Source organism: Maylandia zebra, linkage group LG12 (assembly GCF_041146795.1).
Source record: "Maylandia zebra isolate NMK-2024a linkage group LG12, Mzebra_GT3a, whole genome shotgun sequence".
NCBI lineage: Eukaryota > Metazoa > Chordata > Actinopteri > Cichliformes > Cichlidae > Maylandia > Maylandia zebra.
The window spans coordinates 35,087,547-35,101,723 of NC_135178.1; the positions used below are offsets into that span (position 1 = coordinate 35,087,547).

At 40.1% G+C, this 14,177-nt stretch overlaps 1 protein-coding gene across 1 annotated transcript in view; it reads left to right on the forward strand.

The window, feature by feature from the left end:
- The first annotated feature begins 7,052 nt into the window (after positions 1–7,052).
- The window catches only part of LOC101481175 (stromelysin-3), a 40,972-nt gene continuing 33,847 nt past the window's right edge, over positions 7,053–14,177 (forward strand). Inside the window, 1 exon segment of the mRNA XM_076891184.1 lies at positions 7,053–7,354. Within this exon segment, the coding sequence (XP_076747299.1) occupies positions 7,238–7,354 (117 nt within the window). The 5' untranslated portion in view covers positions 7,053–7,237.

Genomic DNA, 14,177 nt, shown 5'->3' on the forward strand with positions numbered 1-14,177 from the left:
ATTTAGTCCTGGATGCTGGCATTTAAACCTTTACCGGTGGCTGTGTTTCTAATTACATGCATCAGCATTCTGCAGCACCTTAATCAGCATTTTAAATGAAACGCCAAGTTTCCATTGTTTCCTTTGACCAGTGTCACTCCAGCAGATTCCTGTTCATATTTATTGGACTTGGCAGTGACTTGGATCCTAATTTTGAGGCGTATTTCTTTTTTAATTGAGAGCTGCTGTCATGTGTTGGAGCAGTGCCACCACTTGTAAAAAAGAAAAATAAAACACAGAGGAGCAAAATGTATTGGGACCATCTGTGGGGAAGTGCTCATTCATGTAATTCACACAGTGACACTGGCTAGCTCAGCACAGGTTTATGTACAGTTACCAGAGCTGTTTTAAGTATGCGCTAACTTTAGACAATAACACATTTGTGGAAAGTACGGAGAGAATGAAATAACAGACCTGCTGGAGATCAGGAACACTCTTCTTTCAAACACAATAAAAATATATGGAGCGTGATCAAAACGCAGTAGATCTGAGGTTCAGCTACAAACTCTCAGATGCCTGCCTGAGGCAAAAATTATCTCATTGGTTTGGTTCTGTCGTAATAGATGGAGACAAATATGCAGCTTTTGAAGTCCAAGTAAACTGGCAAACTTTTAAAAATAGAATAAGTTAAAGCACCAGCGACACCAAACTATAAAAACAATGGTTTTTCTTTGTGTTTGGGCTTATGGCCTCAATCGGGGCTGAAATGTTTCGGTCAAGAAGTGAAGTTGTTCTTTATATTAAAAGCACCACAGGAGCTTTAAGTTGTCCAGATCTTATCCTCTTCTCCATGCAGACATGATGGTTTCTTTAACCTTCCTCCATCTCGGTCGTTTGCTTCATGGAATCCTGTTTAAGGGCTACTGGGCTAAAATGAGCCAGTAGGAAAGCTGATCCACTGCTTATATCTGGGAAACCATACATCATTCTAGTCACTTAAATCTAAATTTAATAACCATCTTTCTTTTCCTTTTCAATTTTCATCTTTCTGTGGATGGCAGAACTTAATAGATAACATATTTTTCAGTTTTTGCCTATCAAAGCATTTCTTGGCACCACAGATTTTATCAGTTCCATGTCAAAAGCTTGTTATCTCCGACCATGGCTTTATATCACATGCTGATGAAGTGCCAGTGAGTAAAAACATGTGACCGTATTAGCAAAAGTTGAGCTCCGGTTTGCAGCGTAAGCACTTTTTCTAAATAAGTGGTTGTGGGGAGAAAAGAGCCCATCTTACTCTAAGACATCAATTTGTACCCTTGAAATTCATGTTTCAACACAGCCTTTCATTACTTCTATTCAGTTTAATGTTTCCCCCCAAGTTTTTAGTCATTTTGAAAAGCATTTTGCAGGCACATGTGACAGGCTGGTGGTTATATTATTTACTAGAAAGCCTGGGAGTCAAAAATATTTCCAGCATTTTATGCCTTGCTGGTATTTACGGTCATGTGAAGAAAGAAATTTTCACAGGAAAGCATTCCTACAAAAACGTAGGACAATATCAGCCATTTGGAGCTAATCAAACACACCTGACTAATTGAAGTTTCACTACCTCTAAAAAGTAAACATTTAGACAGTTTTTGATTGTCTGAAGCTTTCCAGTCTATGTTACAACAACACCACAATCTTCCCAGAAGTGGACGTCCCAGCAAATTCACCCCAAGATCAGACCGCACTCAGAGAAACTGCAGAAAACCCAACAGCTACATCCCAGACTCTACAGGCCTCAGTTTGCATGTTAAATATTCAACTTTGTGATAGTGCAAAAAGAAAAAGACTGAATTTTTTGGAAAAGTTGTTAGAAGAAAGGCTCTTCTCACTAAACAGACCACGGCAGCGCACCTTAGGTTTGCAAAATTGCATCTAAATAAATGTCTTGATCTGTGCTCAATCATCCAGGTAAGTAAATCCTAAAAGGTTGATTCTGTTCATCTGGACCAAAAGCACCACATACTGTGTCCCAATTACATTTGCACACAATTTACAGTACTTATATGCTGTGTTTAGTGAAGACCAAACACAGCATATAAGCACAAACACCTCATACCAACTGTCAAGCTGTAGTGGAGGTGTGAGGATCGGACAGCTTGAGTCTAATCTCGTCTGGATACCAAAGTGTTCTGTAGACAAATGCGAGGCTGTCCGACAGTTAAAGCCTGGCTAAAACTGGGTAATGCAACAGAGCAATGATCCCAAGCACAGCAGCAAATCTACAACATAATGGCTGAAAAGGAAAAGAAGAAGATGTTGCAAAGGCACAATCAAGGTTTTGGCAGGACCTTAAGAGAGCTGTGAATAAATGAATGTGTGGAAACTTCAATGAACTGAAGCAGCAAAGAATAGTGGGCCAAAATTCCTCCTCAGTGATGTGAGAGAACGATAAAATATTTACTTCAAGTTTTTACTGCTGAACTTGGTTCTACAAACTCCTGGGATTCACAATGTTTATCGCCGGACTGCATAGAGTGCGTAAAATACAAATTTATTTTGTAAAATAACTGGACTTTTGGGTGTCCCCTGAAAGTTTGTGATGCTCAAAGGAATAAAGGTTTCTTACATTGAAAGACTTTGGTGTTATTCATTATAGGATTTGAAATTTCAAATGTTTGTTTTTAATCATAATAAATGTTACAGTTTAATTAATTAAACTGTCAGTTACAGTTTAATTTGTCACCGTGGACAAAAACAACCGTGTCGTGCTGTGGTTCTCTCTATATATACTCTCATCAGCCCAGTGCAAGCTTTAAATCAGCCTGTTTACGTAATTCATCTGCATGCAGTAACATTAATTACAGTCTCCTGTCCAGAAATGAGTAGTGTTACTTTCTTACAGAGCCTTTCCTTTTTCTCTGTCATTACACTTGCAGATAACAGGCCTGATGTGGTGCAGGGCTTGCAGTTCCCTGTCAGCCAATCAGATTTTATTGAAACCCTTTTACACGTTCAAATAGCCTTCAGAAACCTGACAGTCATTACACAGAAAGGCACTGCTAAATTCTTTACCGCTATTAGTGGTTATAATTACAGAAGTGTTCTCACACCGGCTCACAAAGAGGTTTTCCTCACGAAGGGAGTATTTTTGCGTCAACACACACACTCACACACTCCTTGAATTGCTATAAAAACTTCACCTCACTCATACTCCTCCCTAAGAGGTCAAGTATTATCATACTAAGTGTCCTTTCATCAAACTCTATTGGGCAAATATTAGCAGTACTGGAAAGTAACAAAGTACAACAAGTACAAGCTAAATTGTGCAACTAAAATACTTCGATTTCCATCCATCCATTCACAGCTTATCCAATTCGTGGCTGCAGGGGGCTGGAGCCACAGCTGTCACAGGTGTCACAGGGCTGCCCTAGACAGGGGTCACTGTAACTTCAGTTACTAATTACTTTACAAATTCAGATTACTCATACAAAATTCTATTAATGGATTTAATAGGATTAATCTATCAGTGTTATATTTAATGCTGTAATGTAGTAATGAACAATGTATTAATGATGGGTCAACTATGACACCACAAGGAGAGAAAACCACATGCAAGCACGCTTTTTATGTAAATTGTTAGCTAGAGCTTTACTGCTAGCTACATTAAAGTGAAGCACGCATGAATTTAATTAGTTTGCATTTATGAAACAAAACTGTTTTGGAATAAAGTTTGCAGTCAATGAAATTGACCATCTTCACCATCTACACTGCAGACTTCTCCCACAATTCCACCCAGTGCTTCCTGCAGAAGTTCTCTGATGACTCTGCAATAGTCGGCCTCATCACTGATGGGGACGACAAGGAGTACAGAGGTCTGACCCAAGACTTTGTGGACTGGTGCCAGCTGAACTACCTCCAGATCAACGCCAGTAAAACCAAGGAACTGGTGGTAGACTTCCGCAGGCACAAGCATTCTCCACTGCAACCACTGAACATCCAAGGTATGGACATTGAGGCTGTGGACAGCTACAGGTACCTTGGTGTTCATCTGAACAATAGACTGGACTGGACTCATAACTCAGACGCCCTCTACAGGAAAGGGCAGAGCAGGCTGTACCTGCTGCGGAGACTCAGGTCGTTTGGAGTGGAGGGCCCACTCCTGAAGACCTTCTATGACTCTGTGGTGGCTTCTGCTATCTTTTATGGTGTGGTCTGCTGGGGCGGCAGCATCTCTGCTGGGGACAGGAAGAGACTGAACAGGGTGATCCGAAGGGCCAGCTCTGTTCTAGGATGCCCTCTGGACCCAGTGGAGGTGGTGAGTGACAGTAGAATGGTGGCTAAGCTGTCATCCCTGTTGGACAACATCTCCCACCCCATGCAGCAGACTGTGACAGCACTGAGCAGCTCCTTCAGTGGGAGACTGCGGCACCCACGGTGTGGGACGGAGAGATTTCGCAGGTCTTTCCTCCCCACTGCTGTCAGACTCCATAATAAAGACTTTAACTGATCAAGCACACACATCCATACATATGCAATAATACTAAGTGCAATAATCCTTTCTGTCATCGTTGTATTTTTACTCAGTTGTATATAGTATTTGTATTTGTATTCTATTTTTATCTTATTGTATATTTATTTTATTTTATTCTACTGTATATAGTATTTTATTTTATTCTATTCTGTACAGTTGTGTACTGTATTTATTCTTATTGTATTCTAATTTTTGCTACATAACTTTTGCACTGTCCACTTCCTGCTGTGACAAAACAAATTTCCCACGTGTGGGACTAATAAAGGTTATCTTATCTTATCTTATCTTATCTTAAATTGATGTTTTTTGACCTGCCTATATGATATTATTTGGCTATTAAGTTGTTCAATTACACACACACACACACACACACACAAACAGGGCTCTTATTACAATAAACACATCATTTCATATTAGTTGTCACAAAATTGCATTAAAATGCTCCAAAGCGGGCGACGTGGCAGTCTAGAGGTTGGGTTTGTACCTCCTCCCTGTGTTCACTCGCCCAGTCCAACTACATGCATGTTGGGTTAATTGGCCATTCGTAGCTGGTCATATGTTTGTCTTTCTCAATGTGTTAGCGCTGTGACAGACAGGTGACCCGCCTCTTGCCCCATGGCAGCCAGGATAGACTGCAGCAGTGTTCACAACCTTGAAACAGTGGACAGAAAACCAGCTCAAATAATCAGAGGTGTGTAAAAGCAGACATCTATCAGTTATATCTTTTGGCACACCAGTCAATCAAAGGAGGCCTGTCCTTATTCATACACAACTTTAAGCTTTATTACAATTAAAATGACTCAGTTATATATGTTTACAGACTCTACACTGAATCCAGTGGAATCTCTGGATAACCTCTCTTCCTTGGGGTACATCACTCATCTATAAAGGTCATATAGATCCAGTGTTATCACTTACAAGTCTACTTTTAGACATGTTACGCTTTAATAGAGTATTAAAAACCATGTACAGACACAAAGTTTTCATTTGTTTAGTTAAATGTTACAAACTTTGAGGTCCAGTCCTCACCAGTGACCCACTAAACCCACCTGAAGCTTCTAGAGTTCTGGCTGGACCCCTTCCAGGTGTTTGTAGCTAATGTAGTAATAACGTTTCCATGACATGACAGTCAGAGGTGAGATTGGCAGCAGTTCCACTGCAGCCACTTCCAACAATAAGGGAATTTTGTGAAAGTAAGGACACCCTGATTTACAGGTTTTAAATCTTTAGTAATAACACTTATTGGAAATGAACTCAGAGTCTTATTTCTTAATGATGCACTCAGAATTATGTCATTGTATAAGTGCTTACCCTAACCTAACACAATAATGTGCTGGCACAATCACCCATAATGTTACCAAGAAAAGGGGGTTTGGTGTCAGGCAACACAAAAAGTTTAAATCACACCTGCTTTGCATGTGATACCATTACATTCCACCAGAAGGCCGAACACAATCCTAAAACTCTGATGTTTTATGATATTCTTATTACAACATGCTGATGTCAGCCTTTTTTTTATTACAATGCGATGATATCAACAGTTTTTATAGATTATTAGTGCTGATGTCAGGATTGGTATACGGAAATCTAGTAGTGTATTAATCTTTGTGTGTTATTGTGAATTCATACATTTATGTGTTGAAAAATCAGATTCTACAGATCTCAAACAAAGAAAATGCTTACGTCGCCCAATGACATCAACATAATCTATTGCGTTACATTTAGGGCATCATCCAATGGAAACTAAAGCTTTTTCCTAATTCACCTGACCCTGACCTTTGACCTGTGACACTGAAGAATTACATATTGAAATGTTTTTATTTTATTATCTTTGCACATATGGTCGGAGCCAAATTGGCTGAAAACTTTGGTTCTATAAGCTGTAACGTAAATGAGGTTTGAAGATACATTCATGCATTGTGTGAATTTGCCAACTTTATGGCGCCAGTGTGATCTTGTAGGTCTTTTTTTTTTTTTTTAATAAAAAGTGTGCTGTACAGTTTTCTCCATATGGTATATGACTCAATAGTATACTGATGTGAAGTTTGAGGATAATGTTTAAAAAGTGGGATTATTAATTTTCACATTTGCTGTAGATCACTTTGACTTTGACCTTGAACATATTTTCAGGAAGAATAAATCAGCTCTGGCTGTTTTTGGTTTTTACCATCACACAGAATTTAAAAATGATATCTTGAAAAGTGTTAACTGCGAACAAACAAACAGACAGACAGAGCCGATTACATGCTACCTGCGTGATTATGGAAATTAAGTTTTAAAAAAAATTCTCCCACTCACTCTTATTTCATCTTGTTTTCAGAATAATCGCATTGCATTTTTTCTAAAAGTACTGAATAGTTCCGCTGTACATGTGTTTGAGTTTATAGTTCATGCACTTTCCCCACTTAAACTTAATCCTGGGTTAAACTTAATCTTGTCTCTGAAATAAATAAATAAAAAATAACAGGTGGGTGAAAATCCCAAAGCCATCAACATCATCTGTTTTGCGTTGACAGGCGTGGCAGTGAAAGGGTTACGAGTCACATGGTAGCGGGTGGTATTATCAGCCCGGGGCTGTAGAAAAAAGAAGAAGAAAAAAAAGAAAGTCTATCTGGAGAAAAAAAACTGAGAACAAAGAAATCTGTCTATATAAGTTGCCCCAGATCCTGCAGCGGTGTGACTCCGGGCTCTGCACTGCGCAAAACAGCTCTCCTGTGCACCACCACCACGGCTCCGATGGCTGCAATGATGCGGACTTCTCTGGTCGTGTGCTGCTGTGTTTTTGCGCTGCAGTACTTACAGGTCATGCTTTGTCTTCCAGCGCGGGGGTCCAGCAGGTACAAAGAGGCACCGGTGAGTTGGAGCACGCCTGTTTTTTCCCTATTTTTGTAACTTGTCGCCGAGTCGAAGCATCCGTGCTTTTGCAGAAGTTTGTAAACTTTGAATGAGTGGTTCAGCTCTGACACTGTTGCACGTATCAAACATGACTTGTTGCTTTTCATTTTGAAGGACTGTGCAGTGTTTGCTTTCTTCATTCTTTCTGCTGCTACAATCGGCCCCAACGCCCCCTAAAACACACACGGACACATGTGCACACAGTCGTGCACAATAGCCCGCTTTACCGTGCAGACTTTAGAGTCTGCTCCAGAATAAACACGCTATTAATTGTTGCATAAAAACGGCTTGACTTGAAATTACTTCCAGGTTTTCTTACGTGTTTCTCCAGCTGCAAAAGTGCTCGCACGTGCACGCGCGTGGCTTTCAATCATCACGACCAATGACCTTTGTGTTGTAATTAAGAAAATGGCTATTTTAGGGGCGCACAGCAGTTGACCTGTCACTGTAATTAGCCCGAGAGCTGCTCTTACTTTGAAGAAATTACTATCATCACTGTTTACTTTTTGTCTGCTCAGCAGCAGCATCCACGAGCGTGACTGCAGCCAAACCTGACGTCTTCTGCATTGCATGCACGCAGGGTGACAGCAGAGTGTTTTGGTTTTGACTCAGATGTAATGAGGATCTGATGGTTTGGGAGGAGGGAGAGAGAAAATAAAGGTTGCAGGGTTCCTGCAGTCTGTCTGCAGGGCAGGAAGCTGTAATAACAGCTCTTAAAGGCATTTTGTCAACAACACCATAAAAGTGAGGGGTCCTCCATATGGCCCCGGCATGATGGCGTCTTTCTGTCATTGTCATGTGCTGTGGTGGCTTTTCTAATTTAGCAGTTGTTTGGTCTGTTGCCATTATGGGGGACTTGACCACATGCTGCAGTGTTGTTTAATGTAACTATTTATTCTAGCATTGTAATTTAAGATTCAGCTATGTTTACTACTCCTTTAATCCGTGGTTTTATTTACACGGCTCCTCCTGCATCACGTGACTCCTTTCTAGATTATTTAACTGTTATTTACTCAGTGAAGGCCTGTTTAACACGGATGCTTGTTCTAAGGAATGTCCTGTTTATAGGTATACAGCAAAAACGCATTTTATCAAAACAATCTGGCAGCTCGCATATGCAGTTACAGAGAAGAACGTAATCCTTACCCGGAATAATGATTACATTCTGCTGATTACAAGTTAACAAGAATTTTTTAACCTATTTTCAGATGTGTAGAGTAAATAATGTGCATTATGTTTTACACACAGTGCAATTTGGACAAAAGTTGCACAGCACAAGATGTAAAGATTTCCTGACAAGAGATTTCCAGAGAAATAAGAATACTTTAAGGCAAGTGTATCTGTCAGCTGGGAAATAACAACCAATTGTTTCATGAGAAATGCAATGGCGAGTTTTGAACTTTAAAGCAGGGAAAGCTATTCCTGTAAAGGTCTTAATCCAAGCTAACACCAGGTCCTTGATCAGGTGAGAACATGCCAGGACTGGTCTACCATAACAGCAAGCTAGTTTGGTAGCAGGTTCATACACTTTGTTGTACGAGTCTTCAGGACTCGTGCCAGTGACTGCTGCCCTGGCATGATTTACTGGTATGGTTGGAATACAGCATTTATAAATATGTTGTCATTGGTTTCCAATTGCCTGTAACTCCGACTGAGCTCTTGATAACTACACTGGTAGCACGTCCTCTCCCTAATATTTATCCTGGAATGAGGGCCTTTTATTTATTACCAGGAAGTGATATGTTTCAGGCACGCACAACATAAACAGATTTCACTCATATCTGTTATGTGTAGTTATTTAAGAATTAAATAAATGAAATTATATGACAATGCAGCTTAAAAATAATGTTTTATTTTTACAACAAGATTACCCATTAACACTCTGCCTGACTCGGCTTAGGGCAGCTGGTTACTGTGTTTGTGCTAGTCCAAACACAGGGAAGTTGCAGAGTGCCCTCTGGTGGACAAACTATGCAACATCAGCTCATTATATGTTTGAATGGTGTTTCTCCCGGCTCTTTTTTTTTTTTACATAAAACTTTCCTTTTTCAGCTGTCACAAATACTAACAGCGATATCAGCAAATACCATCAGCAAGTAAAGAGTAGGGTCCAATTCTTCATCGATTTCTATACAGTCTGAGTACTTTTTGCAACAAGCAGACAGAATACGTTCATTGCTACACAACTGGAAACTAGTCTAAACAGTCATATAATCTTTAAGCATTTTCAACATTCAATATTTTAAGTTAAAGCAAGAAGTAACTTTCTAATGGCTGTTTAGGGTGCAGCAAAAATCAAGAATTCAAGTGAAAAATTAAGATAACATGAATCTGCTTACAATAATAGAAGATACCCAGTATTTCTTTTCTAGTTTTCTTAATAGTAAACAAGATTTTTTATTTAAGCAGTGGAGCAGTATTGTCTAAGACAGAAGAGCTATCCATGATCTGATGTCTGCTCTACTTTATGGTAACTTCCTCTCACTGGTAGAGGCAAGTTCTTTAGCCACACTTTTCTCCCACTGAATTACAGGAGACATTTAGGATGATGTAAAGAGGACGGTTCAGCAGGACCCGATTACAGCTCAAAGTGTGGGGTCTGGGTCTGGGTTATGCATATCTTTGTTACTGACTGCGTGTTACTGCTAATTTGCCTTGTAATCCGAAGGTTGCCGGTTCAAGCCCCGGGTTGGACAAGCTCGGTCATTGTGCTTGGGCAAAACACTTCACCCGTTGCCCACTGGTGGTAGTCAGAGTAAAGTATAGCTGGCTAAATCCACAAAGAGCAGTGAATATTGAGCTAGCAGCATTGGTCAGCTGATTGCAGCCTGACATGTTAACCTGCTGTTGTGCTTCCATTGTTTTGAATAATTTCACATATTGTTTTCCACATTCTTTCAATTCTTTCCTCTTTTTTAATTTAAAGTAATCAGACATCAGATCACTGCAGTGTTGTTATGACACATTGTCATGGTGTGAAGAAATATTGCTATACTAGCAACACATTGTCAGAACTATGTTGCACCTGTGGCGAAAATGGTTTTATGACTCCTGGTCATTTCATGGGAAACTGTAATCTGCAGTGTTGTCACTTTTTTTCTCTCTTTCTCTGTTTTTTGACAACAGAGTGAGCGATCACACAAGCCCGGGCAGGCCCGTGTGTCTGTGGCATTCAGGGCAGTGGGATACATAGCGCCTGTTTTCTCTGGGGTAAGGGGGCCGTAAGAGCTAACTGTTTGCATTTCACTTTTGTCAGCAAAACCGGAGTGCCCCTTGGTTTTCCCGGTCTGTTTTTTTCCATCACGTTGATGCCATTCAAGCAAAGGGATTGGCCGGGGAACCGTGAGAGCAATGGTGACATCAGAGCCAGCCTAGGTTCCCATCAAGCGGATCTGGGTCACAGCTGCAGCGGGCTGAAATTGTCGAATGAGACACCACAGGAAGGGGATACACTTAAAAACTTGTTATTTAAGAGGAGGAGCCTCATTCTGAATCCTTTACTGATAAGGTGAGAGGAGGTGGAGGGTATCAGACCTTTATATTTCCAGTTCAGGTTACTCTACTGACTGAATGCAATGTCTCCCAGAGAATTACACTGTATTTGTGTCTGTAGTGGGGCAGTAGGTGTGCACACACAAGATCAGACTTCATACTCTTGGACTGTTGCTGCAGGAGGTAGTTTCACTTTGCAGCCTTGGTGAGCTCGTCATAGCGGCACATGAACCAGTTGCCCACCTGCAGCAGTTTCTGGTTAGATGCAAGTGTAGATGCAAGAAAGCTGGATGACATCGAGGCTGTAACCTAAGCAGCGTGCCTCGAGGCAAACATTTTATGGAAAGGGTTGGGGGAAAAAATCGATATAGCAATGGTATCGTGATATTTTGAGTGGCAATACAGGAACACCAATTATCATTATTTTATTAAAATATTCTGGGATTACTATGAATAACAGGGTTCATTTCATTCATCAAATTTATGAGTTAATGTTAGCAAATCTACATTAAATCGGCTCAACAGAAAAACCTCCAACACAGAATTCTGGGAGTCGGAGTTCTGGCTGAATTCTAGGGCATCAAATACGTATGTCACAAAATGACACCCAAATCAGTTCAGAACTTTTATATAATGTGTTATTTATGGATTTTTGGTTGATATTTTGTTCGTCTTGGTTCAAAATAAACTAGAACTAAATGAAATTAGAGATTATTTATTTGTTTCTAAGTGAGGAAATCTACAAATTCAGCGAGGCATCAAAAAATAATGTAATCACAGACTGATATCAGACAGACTCCATCTTTAGTCTTTAGGTGTTAGTGAAAACAATAACTGAAATCTGATAACTTTATCTCATTAGATAAAACAGATAAAGACAAAGTTTTACTTTGAGGACATAATTTGCAGTTGAAAAAATGTGATTAAGCAGTAATTCACCATAATGCACTCAGCATGTGAGAATATATTAAAAATCGCAATAATATGTCACCGAGAGGGAAGCGTTGCAATAATATTGTAATGTGGGAAAAATCTGTTGATTCTCACTTATAAAGTATTCATAATAAAGTCTTTAAGACTCTAAGATGGATTTATGGATTTCTGTCTCAGGTGTTTTAGGAGCAGGTCTCACCTGTTGTTTTGTTGTCTTAAACTAAATAAAGAACAACTGAAAACTCAATTTACACAGTTCGAGCAGCACTGCTCATGCACCCAAAAAGGTTATGAGTGCATAGCCTACATATAAAAGTATATATAGCGACTGTATATAGTGATGTCACCCACTTGTTAGTATTGGCATGCAGCGTTTCAGGTTGGTGCTAAAGCTCAAACTGCGTTACTGTAAAAACAAATCTGTTGAACAATATTTGGATTTTACTGGTCCAGTCCCCAATAAAACTTGAGCCTGATTAATCTGTGGTAGGAACGTGACCAATCAATCACATCTGTTAGACACAGCGCATACGTTCTTCTCAAGAGTTAAACACCTTCTGGTGCCAGATTTGCTGTTTGTTCTGTTAGAACCGTACACTAAGTAGTCGTGACTGATGCAGGCTGAACATCAGTCGGTGGTGAAGTTCTGTAATTGTGAAGCCTTGAGCACAGCATTTTTGCAGTCGCCATCTTGGTGTTTTGAAACCAGATGTGATGAGCGAGGGGCGAGAAACAGGGCACTGCACATGCTCATTGGCTAATAATTTGTGATTTGTGAAATGGCAAAAAAAGTGACCACAGTCGTCAGGGAAGAGTTTACAGAGCTCATGGATCACATGAGCTGGAGTCATGTCTCAATGAAAGGTGATGCCCCCCGCTGGCTGGTAAAAAAGTTGTCATGCCCTTCCCTATTGGCTTCACTTTTCAGGTCTGTAGGCTACGTGCATCTTTTCTACTGTCTATGAGCCAAATTATAGAAGCTTGCAGAGCAGTAGTAGTAGCATCTAGCTAGAAAAGAGGAGGAGAAGATTGAAGGCTGAAAGGCATAACAAAGATTTTAAAGATTTTTAACCCACAGCAGCTCAGAAACAGGTAAGGAAAAGAATTCAGGTAGCATAGCATAGCTACTGAAAAGGCCACTGCTTATTGGACATCCAGGACTCTTTAATGTTATCGTTTAAGTTCAGTTAGACTGCACACATGTTGTGTTTGGCCCTTCTTTGCCGTACGTGTGAGGTGTTTCTGTAGCTTACAGCAATGCTCAGTTAAAATTTATTTACACAACAAAAGTTAGAAACAGTATCAGAGCAAGATCAGCAACAGCCAGTGTGCATGCACTTGGCAACAGCGGGGCAGAAGAACCCCCTTTAAACAGGAAGTTTGGTGCCTTGCTGCAGGATTTTTCCCTTCTCTGGAAAGAAATCCTGTTCAAACTATAGTCCAGATGTTGAAGCCTTGTACCTGATGTCCTCACTTTAACTCTGGCACGTCTTACTTGTGTCGTTTACTTTTCTCTAAAAGCCGAATAGCAAATCACACCACAGTAACCTTAAAGAAAAGCCAGCTGATTTTCCTGGTAGTTGGCTCTCCTGGGGGTTTTCTCTAATTAATAATCACAATCAGCAGTGAAATCATCCTGCGGCCAGGCGAACAGGAGATCTGCGAGTCTGAGGTCATATGAGGAAGCCTTTTGGGTTTTTTTCTTGACAGGAAAGATAAGAGATTCAAGCAGATGCCCAGATGGTTTGTATCACCTTCAACTGCCGGGTGTTTCTGATCATCAGAAGATAAATTGGATTAGCGAAGTAAGAAGGAAGATAACAAAGTATTTCTTGATGAAAAATTGTTATACTCCCACCATCCCCACCCCCACCCCCCATCTAGTACAATAAATGTTCTCCTACTGTAAGCAATCCTTTTCCCCGTTGTTTCAGTAAGAGCACACCCTTCAAATTGAATCCTTATCTGTCTCCTCAAGTAAACACTCACTTATGACTTACTTCCTGTTATCTGGATTAGGTTTAGACTGTTTCTTTTGGATACTCAGATATCATGTTGATGAAAAAATCTTTACACTTCTTGTTTTTCTGCCATAAAAAAGACCATTGTTTGAAGCACTGGCAGCATCACCTGTCGCCTCTTTGAAACTTTTTTTTTTTCCACCCTGGGGTCCTTTTTCCTTTTCACCAGTCTGTGCTACTCTCTGAGTTTCAAGAAGATGTTTTCATATCAAATTTTATAATTTCCTTGTTTTATGTAGCCAATTTCCTTTATACTTAAGCTGCAGTTATAGATTTTCTACGGTCCTTATTCAAAACACGTTGTGTGGACGTAATTCACTCTGCTGTACTGAAGC